The sequence below is a fragment of the Notolepis coatsorum genome (genome assembly GCF_963971535.1).
Source record: "Notolepis coatsorum genome assembly, chromosome: 12".
NCBI classification, from domain to species: domain Eukaryota; kingdom Metazoa; phylum Chordata; class Actinopteri; order Aulopiformes; family Paralepididae; genus Notolepis; species Notolepis coatsorum.
This window is the reverse complement of record NC_140176.1, coordinates 37,290,913-37,309,386: the sequence shown is the minus strand read 5'-3', so window position 1 is coordinate 37,309,386 and position 18,474 is coordinate 37,290,913. Positions and strand designations below refer to the sequence as shown.

The 18,474-nt window shown below is 43.4% G+C and overlaps 1 protein-coding gene across 2 annotated transcripts in view; it reads right to left on the bottom strand.

The window, feature by feature from the left end:
• LOC311238466 (alanine aminotransferase 2-like) overlaps positions 1 to 16,524 on the bottom strand; it is a 43,774-nt gene extending 27,250 nt beyond the window's left edge. The window contains exons 1-2 of one of the 2 annotated variants that reach the window (XM_084326547.1): positions 16,410 to 16,524; positions 16,071 to 16,232 (exon numbers count right to left, since the gene is read on the bottom strand). In XM_084326547.1, coding sequence (XP_084182673.1) covers positions 16,071 to 16,217 — 147 coding nt within the window. In that variant the 5' untranslated portion in view covers positions 16,218 to 16,232; positions 16,410 to 16,524. Of the gene's footprint in view, positions 1 to 2,234; positions 2,300 to 16,070; positions 16,233 to 16,409 lie in introns of those variants that run through there. The other variant, XM_084326548.1, reaches the window with a different exon arrangement.
• Between the last annotated feature and the right edge of the window lie 1,950 nt (positions 16,525 to 18,474).

Sequence of the window (18,474 nt, the reverse complement as noted above, 5' to 3'; positions counted from 1 at the left end):
AATCAATAATGAATGTTAGGACTTAGATCTGGTATTCTGGGGAGGGGGGGGTGTACTACCGGTTGTAAGCCAGCAGGGGGAGGCAATGCTCTATGAAAGTCAAGGGTCCACGGAGCTTCAGCAAGGCACCTGGAGACGGTGTATTACTCCCTGAGTCAGCGGGGAAAAGCAGCCTGGTCCGTGGGTGCGCGCCGTGCAGGTGAAGGTGGAAGCCGTGGAGTCTCTGGTACGACAGAGACGGGCTCGAGTGATGGTCTCACGAACATGTGTAGATCCCACAGTAGCAGCGGGGTAGGCGGTTCTCTGCTCCAGCAGCTTGGTGAAGAATGAAGAATAATAATAGTACTCCTGCCCGAAAGTGGCACTGCAATCACCGGGGTAAATCCTCCGGTTGGTCCGTGGTTCACAGTTGAACTTGACGTTACTATCCTTATTAGCACGCGACAATAAGTGCTCTATGTAGACGCACAATTACTCACTCCACGTGGTCTTTGACTCGTAATGAAGGCTTTACTAGTAAATAGCGAACGATACGTTAAACAAACGTACTAGGATAACACGAGACTCTATCTTGGGCAATGCGAGCCCTACTCTGCACCACACGTTGCGTAGTGGGTGAGGCTTTACTCGGTAACTGAACAGGACTGAACTCCAACTCGAACTGAAAGGAACTGCAAGGGGGGTTCTGTATTCGCCGCGCCATATTTATGTGTACGGTGAACAAATAGTACCATTCGTATTTCGGTAGCCGTATTCCTACGCGGAACCGGGGCTAGTTGGGACATGTTCGTGTCGGTAGCTTTCAAGTCAGCTCTAGGGGGTAAGTCATTGGCGCCTAGGGGGTCGCTTCCAATAGGAGAACGAATATTATGGTCTGTCAGTAGACTAAAGGGATATTCAGTGTATATGTACAAAGAATACACAAGGGATATCAAACGATATACAAATATTATACATGGGATCTCAGGCAATAAATATATATATTCGGTTTAATCTGACCCTTTGTAACAGTAATAAAAAAAGTCAACCAACTAACTAGATTCTTGTACCGGATCTCCTGGTAAACAAGAATACCCTGAAGACTCTGGCAGGAGCACTCATTCAAGGGTACTATGACTATGCTTGCACCTCATGGTACCAAAGCACCTCAAAGGCACTAAAAACTAAATTACAAACATCACAAAACAAACTGGTCAGACTACTGCTTGACCTTACTCCTAGAACCCACCTCACCCCTGCCCACTTTGACAACCTAGGATGGCTTAGAGTAGACAACAGAGTACAGCAACTTGCAATGGGCCTGGTCTACAAGATACACTACACCACTAAGGTACCCATGTACATGTCAAAATACTTCCCAAAGGTCAGTGAATACCACAACCACAACACCAGAGGGAGCTCCACAAATCATGTTAAACCCAGATTCGGCTCAAACAAGGGACTAAACACGTTTCGCAATTATGCCACATCAATGTGGAACTCCCTACCCACAGCCAGGCATGCGTTGCTCATGGGACGGGGTTGCACGCCATGCAACCAGTCTGTGAGCAGAAGCAGAAGCACGCACATGCACGGATGAAATGTGTTACATTCCATTCGTAGAGGCAATTAGGCACTGTCTTTAGTCTGTGTATGCGAGGGAACATTTATGCGCGCGTGTGCATGTGGCGTCATTAAAACATAGTGCAACCAGTCGTCCCATGAGCAACGCATGCCTGCCCACAGCTGTAAAGGAATGTGAATCACTACCCACTTTCAAAACCACTCTCAAATAGCACCTACGGGAGACTGCAATTCGAAACTGGCCCCTGTAAATGTCCAAACCCAACCCCCTCCAATGTACAGTTCCCCCCCCCCCCCCCCCCACCCACAATGTACAGTTTCCCACACCACCTACCCAACCCCCCCCCCCCCCCCCCCCCCCCCACCTACCCAACCTCCTCCAATGTACAGTTTCTTCCCCCTCAAATGTATATACCCTCTTTTTAGACTCTTTTTGTACTCATAAACAGTACTGTATATTTGTAGATCTGGTATGTCATAAATGTCTAGATGTAACAGTACTGTGTCTACCTGTATGTCATGTTATGATGAATTGAAAATGGGGGACCCTGATGTAAACAAGACGAAAGTCTTTCTCTGGTCTGCATCCCCTTAACAATTGTGTGTATTGAGCTGTACTGTATTGTACCCATTCTGCAATCTGTTAATACAATTTCCAATCAATCACTCACCTCCACAGAGTCACAACCTCTTCAACCTCTTCTCATTGACCATATTCACACTGCGCCCATTTTTCTCTTGTGTCACGCTCAGGCTGGGAGTCAAATGGCCATTGTGAATGTGAATATGGTGGATTGGCTCCTACAAGGTGTGGTGGTGTGGTGCCTGTGGGTCTAGAGCCTCCAAACACCACTCCCATTTCTGTCAGATTAGATGGCAATGTGACATTTGTTGTTCTCTCTCCACTGTTATGTCACTGGCCCTGGAGAGCAGGGAGGAGATATGCTACTGTTGCTATCAAGTGGCTGACTCACCGTATCGGATCCCCACTGTTAGGTTAAATGAGGAGAGCCTTGGAGAAGGTGACTTCTAGTGTAACTGAATAACGTTTTGCCACCAGGCCTATTCAACGTGTTACGAACTAGAGCCAGTCCAGAGGTATTCAGACGGGCAGACCCATCGAACTAGAGCCAGTCCAGGGGTATTCAGACGGGCAGATCCATCGAACTAGAGCCAGTCCAGGGGTATTCAGACGGGCAGACCCATCGAACTAGAGCCAGTCCAGAGGTATTCAGACGGGCAGACCCATCGAACTAGAGCCAGTCCAGAGGTATTCAGACGGGCAGATCCATCGAACTAGAGCGAGTCCAGGGGTATTCAGACGGGCAGATCCATCGAACTAGAGCCAGTCCAGAGGGGTATTCAGACGGGCAGATCCATCGATTGAGCCAGTCCAGGGGTATTCAGACAGGCAGATCCATCAATTGAGCCGGTCAAGGGGTATTCAGACGGGCAGATCCATCGAACTAGAGCCAGTCCAGGGGTATTCAGACGGGCAGACCCATCGATTGAGCCAGTCCAGGGGTATTCAGACGGGCAGATCCATCGAACTAGAGCCAGTCCAGGGGTATTCAGACGGGCAGACCCATCGATTGAGCCAGTCCAGGGGTATTCAGACGGGCAGACCCATCGATTGAGCCAGTCCAGGGGTATTCAGACGGGCAGATCCATCGAACTAGAGCCAGTCAAGGGGTATTCAGACGGGCAGATCCATCGATTGAGCCAGTCCAGGGGTATTCATACGGGCAGATCCATCGATTGAGCCAGTCCAGGGGTATTCAGACGGGCAGATCCATCGATTGAGCCAGTCAAGGGGTATTCAGACGGGCAGATCCATCGATTGAGCCAGTCAAGGGGTATTCAGATGGGCAGATCCATCGATTGAGCCAGTCCAGGGGTATTCAGATGGGCAGATCCATCGAACTAGAGCCAGTCCAGGGGTATTCAGACGGGCAGATCCATTGATTGAGCCAGTCCAGGGGTATTCAGACGGGCAGATCCATCGAACTAGAGCCAGTCCAGGGGTATTCAGACGGGCAGATCCATCAATTGAGCCAGTCCAGGGGTATTCAGACGGGCAGATCCATCGATTGAGCCAGTCCAGGAGTATTCAGATGGGCAGATCCACCGATTGAGCCAGTCCAGGGGTATTCAGGCGGGCAGATCCATCGATTGAGCCAGTCCAGGGGTATTCAGACGGGCAGATCCATCGATTGAATAAACTAGTCATTAGTTGACAAATTCGACGACTATTGGGATTTAGTGGAGGAAGCAGTGCCCATTTTCCTGCCTTGTGAAGTTGTGATTGGATTATATAGCCTAATGCAATGGATTATATAGCCTAATGGCAATGTATTATATAACCTAATGCAATGGATTATAGTATATAACCTAATGCAATGGATTATATAGCCTAATGCAATGGATTATATAGCCTGAGGCAATGGAATACAGTATATAACCTAATGCAAAGGATTATATAGCCTAATGCAATGGATTATATAATAATAACTTTATTTGTATAGCACCTTCCATACATGGGATTACAGTTCAAAGTGCTTTATCAGTAAGAAATAAGACATACTATCTGTGTAAAACAAGCAGCAAGAGCAAAGCATAAAGTGGGATAAAATAATGCAGATATATTAATCAAATCATATCAGAACCTCAAATTCCAATAGGCTTCTTGAATTTCTGTAATCTGTTACAAAACCTGATAAAGGTCATAATATGCACCCAGTGGATAGTGGGGCGTGGAGATAAAAGTAAAAATAAGTCAAATAATCGCAAGGGTAAAATGAGCAGACATATAAAATCACTTGTTTATGGTTTGATTCAGTTTTAGTAGAATAGAAAAGACATGAATGATGAAATGAGCACATAAAGTGCAGACATATTATAAAATCACAGTTTTTTACAGTGCAATAAAATAGTTCTGGATTACTGTTTAACAGTTCAAAGTCGTCTTTACCTTCTGTTTGGTATCCACAGTTTAAAACCCGACAGTCTTCCCTCCTGTTTGATACCCACTTTGACCCTTCGAACCTCCCACACCGTGCATTATTGCCTATGGCATCAGCCTATCAGAATGCCAAAATCACTATCTGCCTAAGTCATCACTTGGCAGATGGTATAATTGGGTAAAAGTTAGAGTTCGAGTCTGATAGGGAGGACCTGCCTCAGCCAATCGGTGTCCCCAATGAGCTGTTCCACTGGGTCCCACTCTTTCCTGCCCAAATACCAATTACTCTCAGGAAATTCAATGACTTGCAGACAATGAAGCCGGTCCTACCAACAGTGGCCCACCACGACTAGGACTTCTATTTGTTATGCAATCCTTGTTGTGTTGTTGTGTCTTTTTATTTAGCAAACGTGTTAAGTTAACACATCTGGTCGAACTTACTATTACAGAATTTAAATACAAAGTTATTACGTGTTTGCTGAAATATGCAATTATGCTATGAGGCTAACTATATTGTGCCCTGTACAAATGGAATGAACTACAGGAGAAGTTTTGAACTCTTTGTGTCTTGGTCTTGTGTGTTTTACATGTATAAATAAAGGACAAATTAAAATTTGCCTGGGGCAATGGGGGGGAAAGATAATCTTATTTGCATGTTCCCTTCGTGTGTCCCGTCAGCAGAAATATCAGACCAACCTCCCCCAAGTGCGTAAAAGACGGTGTAGAGTTTGGCTTGAGTCAATGTTAGCATTTCTTTGGGTATGTGTGTTTTTACATTATGCCAAGGGATAAGGCTGACGTTATACAAACAACTACACATGCAAATGAGTCGTGGCATTCGAGCTAGAAACCGTTTTCCTTCTGTTATACTGTGACGTTCTGAGTCCTCCTCCACCTTTCTAGTCCTCCTCTCATGCCTGTGTTCTGACCCAACAAAGAGGCTCCTGTTTGCTGTGAAAGAGAGAGGGAGAGGGAGAGGGAGAGAGAGAGAGACAGAGAGAGACAGAGAGAAAGAGTGACAGAGATAGAGAGACAGAGAGAGAGAGTGAAAGAGAGAGACAGAGAGAGAGAGTGAAAGAGAGAGACCGAGACAGAGAGAGAGAATGAAAGAGAGAGACAGAGAGAGCGAAAGAGAGACAGAGAGAGACAGAGAGAGACAGAGAGAGTGAAAGAGAGAGCCAGAGAGAGACAGAGATAGTGAAAGAGAGAGACGGAGAGAGAGACAGAGAGACAGACAGAGACATAGTGAGACAGAGACAGAGAGAGACAGACACAGAGAGAGAGACAGACAGAGACATAGAGAGACAGAGAGAGACAGAGACAGAAAGAGACAGAGAGAGACAGAGACAGAGAGAGACAGAGACAGAAAGAGAAAGAGAGAGACGGAGAGAGAGAAAGAGACAGAGAGAGAGAAAGAGACAGAGAGAGAGACGGAGACAGCCGGTCCCCTTCCCTGCTCCAGGCACACTGTCGACTGAACCTGGACCAGAAACCTCAGCAGGACATCCCCTTCCACCTTGTAAACCCAGACACACCTCCTGGATTCACCTTGCTTCACCATCACACTGAAGCCGTGTTCAATGACACCACACATGGAAGGTATTGATCTAGCTCTATTAACAAGCTTTATATCAGCTCTATAACCAACCGCCGTGGATTCTGAGGGTTAAGTCGAAACTCATCCTGACTAATCATTGCAAGTCTCGACAAAGGCTTGTGGGGTGAAAACATCAAACAAAGAGGCATATTAACTCTTTCACTACCACACTACAGACGATTAACCGTAATGTATGTAACTTATGTAACGTTAGCTGAGGTAGCAACAGTAATCAGTGGTAATGTATGTAACTTATGTAACATTAGCTGAGGTAGCAACAGTAATCAGTGATGTATGTAACTTATGTAACGTTAGCTGAGGTAGCAACAGTAATCAGTAGTAATGTATGTAACTTATGTAACGTTAGCTGAGGTAGCAACAGTAATCAGTAGTAATGTATGTAACTTATGTAACGTTAGCTGAGGTAGCAACAGTAATCAGTGGTAATGTATGTAACTTATGTAATGTTAGCTGAGGTAGCAACAGTAATCAGTAGTAATGTAACTTATGTAACGTTAGCTGAGGTAGCAACAGTAATCAGTGGTAATGTATGTAACTTATGTAACGTTAACTGAGGTAGCAACAGTAATCAGTAGTAATGTAACTTATGTAACGTTAGCTGAGGTAGCAACAGTAATCAGTGGTAATGTATGTAACTTATGTAACGTTAGCTGAGGTAGCAACAGTAATCAGTGGTAATGTATGTAACTTATGTAACGTTAGCTGAGGTAGCAACAGTAATCAGTGGTAATGTAACTTATGTAACGTTAGCTGAGGTAGCAACAGTAATCAGTGGTATGTATGTAATTTATGTAACGTTAGCTGAGGTAGCAACAGTAATCAGTGGTAATGTATGTAATTTATGTAACGTTAGCTGAGGTAGCAACAGTAATCAGTGGTAATGTATGTAACTTATGTAACATTAGCTGAGGTAGCAACAGTAATCAGTAGTAATGTAACTTATGTAACGTTAGCTGAGGTAGCAACAGTAATCAGTAGTAATGTAACTTATGTAACGTTAGCTGAGGTAGCAACAGTAATCAGTAGTAATGTAACTTATGTAACGTTAGCTGAGGTAGCAACAGTAATCAGTAGTAATGTAACTTATGTAACGTTAGCTGAGGTAGCAACAGTAATCAGTGGTAGCGCTCGTTGCGCCCTGTGCACTTTAGATTATCTGTACACCACCACGCCTCGCGTTTCAGCGCAAGAAAAAGGCGTCTAATGTGATCACAGCCTAAAGGCTTGACTTCACAAGGCAATACATACAGTAAGTATTGGACTTGTAAGCACCTTGCTACAACCCACTGTGACAAAATGTACTTCAACTTGAGACCAATACATCTAATGTTGTCCTCCTCATTGTCCTCCAAGCAATTCAAACAAAACATTGAGAAAAATACAGCCTATTCGAACATGTTAAACCTAATCTTTAATCCACATGAAAGGTCTCATGCGTTAACCTTTGCCCAGCTATTGACACAGAGAAAGCAGCACATTGAGCTTCCAGGGGGTTGGAACTGATTCAGCCTCACAAACAGGTACACACATGCGCATGTGACACTCGCACACACAAACAAGCTGGCATGTGTACACACACACACACACACGCACACGCACACACACACACACACTTAATAATTGCACGGACCCTGGTGCAGTACTATGGTTTGGACCATGTATACCATCATCACTATGACACCTGCATTTCCCCAAGGGGATTAATAAAGGAACACGGAACACTTGACTTGTCTTGACGGGGGAGGGGGGGCAGTGTGCTACTATGATATATACTAGGGCTGCAACTAATGACTATTTTGGTAGTCGACTAATCTGTCGATTATTTAATTCGATTAGTCGACTAATCGAAAAACAATTATATTAAAAAAAAAATATATATATATATATATATATATATATATATATATATATATATATATAATTTTTTTTTTCTTTTTTTTTTTCACTACCTATCTTTGTGAAAGTGGCTTCTCAGCTCTGGTCCAGCTGAAGACAGAGCAGAGGAACAGATTGGACATTGAGCATGACCTCAGAGTTGCTTTGAGACTCTTGTCAGGACCAAACAACATCCCCAGTTATCCCATTAGTTCCCCCAAACTTACTGTCGGTCTGTTATGTTAAGCTAAGAAGTCTTCAGCTGGCTGGACCAGAGCTGAGAAGCCACTTTCACAAAGATAGGTAGTGCAAAAAAAAAAAATTATAATAATTTTTTTTTAATGACTAATCGACGCAACAATATCTCGTCGACGATTTTTCACTAATCGTTGCAGCCCTAATATATACTATTATCATTATTATTACTGATTTAATTCTGCCATTCCACTATTATTACCATGTTCTACTCTATTACTATTACTATTATTGTCTGTTCTGCCTGTACCCCCCCCCGTCATGCTGCTATGACACCTGAATTTGCCCAAGAAACACTAGACTTGACACACAATCTGCTGAGCCCTCAGTGTGCGTGTGTGACGTGTGTGTGTGACGTGTGTGTGCGTGTGTGTGTGTGTGTGTGTGTCTGTGTCTGTGTGTCAGCTGACAGGAAGCAGTCTTTCAGCTGACCAGGCAACTGCAGAACCTGTAAAATATCTATAAATCTATCTATTGTAAAAGGACTATGGAACTGTGTCTACAATATGCCATATCTACTGTTGAGGTTCCATGGTAACCGGCATTCCATTTGTAGGCCGACCTTGAGAGTTCTCTCTCTCTCTGTCGAGGGAGGGAGGGCCAGGGACTCCTAGGTTTTGATATATATGACAGACTCACTGGACAGACGGGGGCTTCTTGAGGAGAACTGCTGGACAGCTAACTGGACCCACCAGTCTGTGTGGCATTTCGTCTTAGGGACTCACTGGCTCGAGAATATATTCTGTTGTCTTTTGTTCTTTCTGCGTCAACTGCTCTGTTTATTATTAATACTTTTGCCTAATTAAACTATAAAAGAAATCCACATCTGAATAGAACTAAATTATTTGTCGCGACAGATCCCGCTCTTTCAAAGAGGATCTGAGCACGGTCGGAATCCCCGACAAACGGCCAACCCAGTTCAGATAGCTCCTGGGCTCAGATAACTCCTGGGCTCAGATAGCTCCTGGGCTCAGATAGCTCCTGGGCTCAGATAGCTCCTGGGCTCAGATAGCTCCTGGGCTCAGATAGCTCCTGGGCTCAGATAGCTCCTGGGCTCAGATAGCTCCTGGGCTCAGATAGCTCGTGGGCTCAGATAACTCCTGGGCTCAAATAGCTCCTGGGCTCAGATAGCTCCTGGGCTAGTGCGGCTGGGTAGCGCAGTGGACTAAGCACTCGCTAAGCACTGGATTTGATCCCAGAGACTCTGGGATCAAATCCAGCTATCAGCGGTACCCCACGGCTTGGTCAGTCGTCCCTACTAACAGAATTGGCAGTGTTAGCGAGTGGGAAGCCGGTGGGGTATGTGTCCTGGTCGTTGTAAACTGCGACTCCTACTGGTTGGCCTGTTCAGCAGGGAGGGGATCTGGGGGAAATAGCGTAAACCTCCGCACGCTTTACATTCCCCCAGTGGAACTCCTCGCTGTCAGGTGAAAAGAAGCGGCTGGCGACTCCACATGTATCGGAGGAGGCATGTGGTAGTTCTACACCCTCCCCAGGCCGACAGTGGGGCAATGCGGCAACGACCAGTAAGGGAATTGGCATAACGACTAAATTGGGATTGGTGAAAATACAGAAAGCCCATTCTTTTTTTATTTAAATGAAAAAATAGATAACTCCTGGGCTCTCGTTTTATATATTTATAATTTGAACTTCATCTTCATCTTCAACATACAGTCAGGTCCATAAATATTTGGACATTGACACAATTTTCACAATCCTGGCTCTGTACACCACCACAATAGATTTCAAATGAAACCATCAATGTCTGCTTTAAGTGCAGATTGTCAGCTTTAATTCGATCGTATTTACATCCAAATCAGGTGAACGGTGTAGGAATAAAAAAAATAATTGGTTTGTGAGTCAAGTGCACTGCACACACACGTTTGGATGACAACTCATTTTGGTCAATGCAGGCAAAATAAAATAAAATACCATTAAGAAAATACCTACAGAAGATGGTTCTTGTCATTGTATGGACAGATACTGTCAGATAGGTGACGACCAGTGATAAAGAACTTTATAGTTTATAAACTGATGTTTTGCTGTTGTTAAACCAAATCTCCATTAACTTCATTTCATCAAGTACGGTATTTCTACAGTTTTATGGATTCTATGTTCACCGTGGAGACATGAGAAGAAAGAAATTATATATATGTAACGGTTGTGACATCGTCACCTTAAACTTCGATACCCGAGGGAGTTCCGAACCCGTGGTCTCCCACACCGCGGGCAACAGCACAGACAGCTATACCAAGAAGTGAACTCACTGCTTTGTAACGTGTCTGTGTGTCTCCTGAGGATGAGAGTTTAACCCATAGCACCGCTACTCGCCCCAGCCACTTCACAACATCTGAAGTCCATCGTGACTGCGCTTCGTGGTACCATCCGTTACATATACTGTATATATAAATATATATATATATAGATGATCCTTTTTGGGTGAAAAAGTACGCCTTTAAAAACATAATTTTTTCAATTTTACAGGAGGAGGGGCCCCAACTCTGCAGGGCCTCCCCTGTGTTCTCTGGTTAGAGTCCAATGACCTCTGACCTAGAGGGAATGCGTGGTAAGAGCAAACCCAGGGAGACCAAAGAAAAGAAAAGAGGAGAATGTAAACACTTACATAACCCCCCCCCCCCCACACACACACACACACAGGCCATCCACTCTAGTCCGGTTCCTGCTGCCACCCCAGGCTCCAGGAGTGAGTGACATGAACACAGAACACACTAGACTCTAAAGCCACTCCTTCCAGTTGATGGAACCGACCTCGCTGGTGAAGACGCCAATTACATTACGTGTGTGTGTGTGTGTCTGTGTGTATATGTGTGTCTGTATATGTGAGTGTGTATATGTGTGTATATATGTGTGTGTGTGTGTGTGTGTGTACATGTGTGTGTGTGTGTGTGTCTGTGTGTATATGTGTGTCTGTATATGTGTGTGTGCGTGTGTATATGTGTGTGTATACATGTGTGTGTGTATGTGTGTGTGTCTGTGTGTATATGTGTGTCTGTATATGTGCGTGTGTGTACATGTGTGTGTATGTGTGTGTGTGTATATGTGTGTGTACATGTGTGTGTATATGTGTGTGTGTATATATGTGTGTGTATGTGTGTATATGTGTGTGTACATGTGTGTGTATATGTGTGTGTGTACATGTGTGTGTGTATATGTGTGTATATGTGTGTGTGTGTGTGTGTGTGTGTGTGTGTGTGTGTGTGTGTGTGTGTGTGTGTGTGTGTGCATGTGTGTGTAAGGGCGTAGGTTTGGTTTCAACATGGGGGGACACTTTAAAGGGGACATGCATTATAAATGGCTTTGTTCAGTATTTACCATTGTTTTATAGCAATAGGGGTTAGTATCAATGGGTCTGTGTCTCTAATTACCATATTGACTCATCAGTCTAGTATCGAGTTCACAAGATCTTCCCTCACTCAACTAAGCCGTTCTGATTTGACGGTATTCCTGACGTGAATAGGGTACTGATCTGCAGTAACGCCCCCTCTATGGTTGTAGTGCAGTGTAACCCGACACTTCCTCAAACAGGTTTTGACAGGCAGAGAACGAGCGAGAGGGAGAGAGAGAGATAGAGAGGGAGAGAGAGAGAGAGGGACCGGCAGGAGTCGTGGGACCGTGCAGAAGTGTGTAAATGTGTGTGCACCATCTCTCTCCCTCGTCGGGGACACACACACACACACACACAAACTTGCCTGCGTGTGTGTCGGGGACGTAGGCATATTGTATACCCGACACTTCCTCAAACGGGTTTTGACAGGCAGAGAACGAGCGAGGAGAGAGGGAGAGAGAGAGAGAGAGAGAGAGAGAGAGAGAGAGAGAGAGAGAGAGAGAGAAAGAGAGAGAGAGAGAGAGAAAGAGAGAGAGAGGGACGGCGGGAGGGACTGTGCAGAAGTGTGTGTAATGTGTGTGCGCCATCTCTCTCCCTCGTCAGGGACACGCACACAAACTTGACTGCGTGTGTGTCGGGGACGCATCTCTCCTCTCTCTCTCTCTCTCTCTCTCTCTCTCTCGCTCTCTCTCGTATGTACCACGCTGTGTGGGTGACTTTCACTGAAAGCGCTTATGGGCGGAGCCCATCCAATAACAGCCTGAAATCCTGAGGCTGGAAAATGATGCTTTTGAGTACTCCATTAGAAATATAAAACAATATACACACTCACACAGGGGGCAGAGACACACATGGATACGAGACACACACAAGAGGTAGGATTACAGTCACATACCTGAGAGATGCACACACACACACGTATGAGACATACACACATACTTACGTGATACACGTACCCACATACACATATCTGAGACACACATTCATACATGCTCTCACGCACACCTACATATATCTGAGACGCATCCTCTCACATGCAATATGGAGAAAGATGGCATCCCGATAGAAGATGCAGCACATACCTGCTTGCAGGTAGATCGGTCTACATATAACGTATGTGCATCAGGGATATATATGCACAATGTATAGTAATGTTTTTTTTTTGTAAGTGCTTTTTTAATTTCCATGTCAGTTATTAATGTGTTTGTATGAGTCTCTTACATGTTTTGTATGTTGTTACAAAAAAGAAAAAGACGAATCTTGGATGTTGCATATTATGCTGTGGAAAGACATATTTTGAATATTGGAAAGATTTGTGCAAAAATATATTAAAAAAATGATTTTTTTTACAAATGTGTTCAATACACAGGAATTGTGTAAAGTTGCCCAAATAGTGCAATGAATAGCAATGCATGTCCCCTTTAAGCAGGGGGTCTGGGGGTCCTCCCCAGGCATGCGTTATTCATGGCCCGGGGGTGCACTACGTGCAAGCCCAGATAAGTACTCGCTATTTGCATATCAATAGCGCCGGTCGTCAGGTGTGTTAAATACGACCGGCGCTATTGATATGCAAATAGCGACATTAGGTGCGTGCAATCCCAGTTGATTTCAGGAACGCACCACTGGTCCTCCCCCAGGACATTTTGAGCGTCAAACACTTAATTTCCTACATTCTGGTGAACTTTTCTGCACCAATTTGTGCCTTTTCTGCATCAATTTATGGTGGAAATGTATTTACTTAGGAAAAGACAACATTCAGCTACCTACTGACACAAATATACAATGGAATATAATGCAGTAAGGCTCTCAGGCATTCTGTATCGCTTGCAATGTATTCTCCTGTACTGTTTCTGCACATTCAAAACACATCTGACGTGTTTTGGGTTGTCTTTCATACGAGCTGTATTTTTTGAGGGGACAAATTTACCTTTTCTCAATATTGAGGGGGAGATGTCCTCCTGCAACCCCCCCTAAACCTATGCCTGTGTGTGTGTGTGTGTGTGTGTGTGTGTGTGTGTGTGTGTGTGTGTGTGTGTATGTATGTATGTATGTATGTATGTATGTATGTATGTATGTATGTATGTATGTATGTATGTATGTATGTATGTATGTGCGTGCGTGTGTGTGTGTGTGTGTGTTTTCCTGAGGGGGGGCTGTGCAGTCTTTCATGTCTCAGGGTCATCGTTAGTCCGACCAGGCTTCAGCCAAAGCCAAGGATTGCATCACAGCTTTCACAATGACTTGTCTGTGCGTCCTCGTCGCTCAGCTCTTATTAGGAGCGCTCCGTGTCACCGCGATAGAATGTAACCATCAGCAGCAGCAGGTTTCAGCCGGGCTCTCACTGACTGTCAACACTGGCTGTCCCCCCGACCAGGGAGTTCTGAAGCTCCTTCATTAAAACATAGAATACCTCCTGCTGCTGTCAGCATTCTCTCAGTCATCGATTGATTGATTGAAAATGTTATTAACAGATTGCAGAATGGGTACAATACAGTACGGCTCAATACTAACAATTGTTAAGGGGATGCAGACCAGAGAATTTTTTGTTTACACCAGGGTCCCCCGTTTTCAATTCATCAAGACATTTATGACATACATGACATACAAATACAGTACTGTTTCATCCAGACATTTATGACATACAAGATATACAAATATACAGTACTGTTTAAGAGAAAGAGATCATAAAGAAAATATATACATTCTAGGGGGAAGAAACTGTACATCGGAGGGGGTTGGGTGGGTGGGTGGGGGGGGGGGGGGGTTTGGACATTTACCGGGGCCAGTTTCGAATTGCAGCCACCCGTAGGTGCTCTTTGAGAGCGGTTTTGAAGGAACATAGGGATTCACATTATTTTACGGCTGTGGGTAGGGCGTTCCACATTGATGTGGCATAATTGTGAAACTGTTTCGTCCCTTGTTTGAGCCGAATCTGGGTTGAACATGATTTGTGGAACTCCCTCTGGTGTTGTGGTCGTGAAATACACTGACCTTTGGGAAGTATTTATTTCATGCTGTCAAGGCAAGCGTCTTATTGAAATAGGAAGTTTGACTATTGTGCTTTCTTTCCACCATAGGCGTGGATTTACTGGGGGGTTGCAGGGGACATATGTATGAGACAAATATACATATCTCAGAATGTATATCCCTGACTGTATTTTATTCTTATTCGTGATTTGGAAGTATGGGGGTCGACATTTAAAAATACAGTAAATCCAATAGTCGTACTGCAAAAGCGGGCCATTCGGAACCTTTTCAAGGCTGGTTACTATGAACACACAAATCCATTGTTTATAAAGTCTCATATTATGAAATTTTATGATTTGGTTTACTATAAAACTATGCAAATAATGTACAGAGCTAAAGCAAAGGTACTCCCAGATGGGGTGCAAAGGTTTTTTTCAATACATGAAAGAAAATATGATTTGAGAGATATTTGTAAATTTACTGTTCAAAAAGCTAAGAAAGGGATTAAAAGGAGGTGTATTTCTATTATTGGGGTTAACTTGTGGAACAATGCTGATATACAGTTAAGAATGAGTAATTCGATTTTGGTTTTTAAGAAAAGGGTTTGTAAAGCTATTTTTGAAAACTACAAGGGTGAATAACACTGTTAAGCACTATGCTTCAGTCTGTACCTTTTCAGTCACTGTAAAAAATCAAATCATGATAAATGATGGTGTATATTGTATATTGTGTGAGATAGATGATGACTGAAAAAATAAACTACTACTACTACTATTTAAAATGTTTGACTACCAAAATGTTTACTGTGAGCGATCTGTATCTGTAGTGCTGAATTTCCCTCGGATCAATAAAGTACATCTATTTTATTCTATTCTATTCTATTCTACATGTCCCCCTCAAATAAAATCAACATGTATGTGTATAGCCCGAAATCACAACGAATTGCCTCAATGGTCTTCACAGATCAACAAGTAACATGACAATAGATCCACAATAAAAAAAACATAAAACACACAATTGTGCAACACAAAATTGAGAATAGGTAAATGTTTAGGTACATTTTGTCACCCTCAAAAATATATAGCTAATATGAAAGAGAAGCCCCATCCCAAATGGAGGTAAAAATGTCCTTCTTACCTGTAAGTATATACAGGACGACTCGACGAGAATACATATTTTAAAGCAATACAGAGAGAGCCTTACTGCATTATATTATATTATATTTGTGTCAGCGGGGTCCTGAATGTCGTCTTTTTCCTTTACATAATTAAAGACATTTCCACCATAAATTGATGCAGAAAAGGCAGAAATTGGTGCAGAAAAGTACACCACAATGCAGGACATGAAGTGACACCAACACACGCACACCTGCAAAACGACTAGGAAGATGTGAATGCGATGCCATTCGGCGTGCGTGCCAATACACACAACACTAACTAAAGTTACCGACTGGGCGGTGTTGTGAAAGCCCACCAACGTGTTACCTCTCTGAGTTCCTTCTCGATCTGCACGGCGCGCTGCACGATCGGACCCCGGACCGCGTACTCAACACGCTTCACGTTGGGGTTCATGTTGTCTACCGTCAGCACCCTCTCCCGGCGCGGGGACCCGTTCACACCGTTCTGAGACATGGTGCCCTGTCTGTCCTGCACATGAAATGGTGTGATACACGTTAGGAAGGAAGGAAGGAAGGAAGGAAGTGAGTGTGTCAACTAGTAATGACAGCCCTGGTTCATTTTGACACAGCTCCGCCACACATGATCATAATAATAAACATAATAAAGGTGACGTAAAAAATACACGTTTTTCTTATCGGTTCTCACCAGTCAAGTCCTCCTAACGTCCAAGAAATAGTGCTCCAGAATATCACGGTTTCTCTCTCTCTCCACTCTCCAGTCTCCCCTGCAGCGCAGAACACCGGCGGCTTGAATACTTTCGACTCTCCAACTCCCCCGAGGGTCTGACAGATGGCCACGCCCACCGCTCACAACACTCGTGTTTGCTTTGTTGTGTCTTTCTCACCGGCTTCGCCTGATTGGTCGAGGTTGGGGACAAGTTCTCTCACAGGGAGAAAACTCCGCCCACTCGGCACACATAATAAATCAAGTGGATAGTCTGAGATTGTGTTGATTGATTGATTGAAAACTTTATTAACTGATTGCAGAATGGGTACAATACAGTACGGCTCAATACACACAATTGTTAGGGGGATGCAGACCAGAGAAAGATTTTCGTCTTGTTTACATCAGGGTCCCCCATTTTCAATTCATCATGACATTTATGACATACTTATGATGATACAGATTATACAGTACTGTTACATGCAGACATTTATGACATACAGGACATTTACAGTACTGTTTAAGAGACAGAGATCATAAAAGAAAATATATACATTTGAGTGTGGTCTGCATCAGCACTCAAGACGACCGAAAACAACGCAATTTTAAATAATAATAATAATAATACATCAGGCGTATATAGCGCTTTTCTGCATATCCAAAGACGCGTTACATGGTGGGGTTATATAAAAACAATACATTTTTCTCGCAAGCTGTTTTGTTGGGTGATGGCCGGGTGATATAGATAGCTATGCTATGGCAAGCTAACCACATTTCCCCCCCTTAATAACTCTAGCTAGCTGCTATATATAAGTAAAGAGCTAAGCTATCTCAAGTAATTTTGGGGGGTTCTTACTTGCCAATGTTCCTGAAGCTCATCATCTTCCAATGTCACTTAAAGGAACACGCCAAGATTATGGGAAATGCTTACCATATTCCTTTATTGATTCCCTTGGGGAAATTTGGGGTGTCATAACAACGGGGGGGGGGGGGGGGTATATATGTATGGGCAGGGTAATAGTAGAAAGACATAAATATAGGCAATAACATTTTACCTGAATATAGAAATATGAGGGTGAAAAAACAGTGAAAATGAGGGTCTGTATGTCACCCCTCATGACCCCCTTCCCGTGATTCAACTATTTCGCCATTCTGTGATTGCGCCACTTGTCTTAGCTTATCAGAAATGGGCATTCTGAATTATCAAAATGAAAAGGATTGTTTTGATTTCCGTTCTGTAAAAAAAATACCTTCTCTTTTTCTCCACATTTGATCAAGTCTAAAATATCTTGCCTCTGGAATATCTGAGCACTCGAAAGGCTAAACTTACTCTGTGATAGTACAGAGTGTGCTTCAAAAACACCCCCCCTTTTCCATAGCGTTGTAACATTATACCAGCCAAAGGGTACATGGCTGGGTTCCAGAGGGCCCCTCCCCCTTCCACCCAATGTACACATAAGTTAGACATACATGCAAATAAAAAGCAGTTGCTCATGGCCCAGATCCATGCCTACTCAGTTTGAAACGAGAGTAAACCCACTAAGAATAAACAGGACTGTGACTCTTACTTCAACTTCAAATTACTTAATTTTCCTTTCGGAACTTCATTTGTGCAGTGGTTAAAAGACAAACATACAGTCACAATACATAGACACTCACCACTATAAAAAAACACCAGCTTCGTTAAAACTACAATAGAAAAGACCACTACCACAGTGTTTTTAAACCTGTATCACTGTACATATTAATACTACAACTCTGTACATACATCTGATTAGCACTACACTCAGTAGTACTAATTTATATATTTTATACCCAGTTTAACCACCTGTACATTGTATATTACTATTGCACTTTACTGTTACATTTGCACTCTGGTTGGATGCCAAACTCCTTTTCGCAGTGTACTTGTGCTAATTCAATCTAATTCAATCTAATCTAATCTAATCCAATAGAATCTAATCTAATGATGTCATGAGTGATGATGTCATAGCAGAACATTCTAGAACATTAGTACCGCCCGAACATTCTGGAACGTTTGTGATGA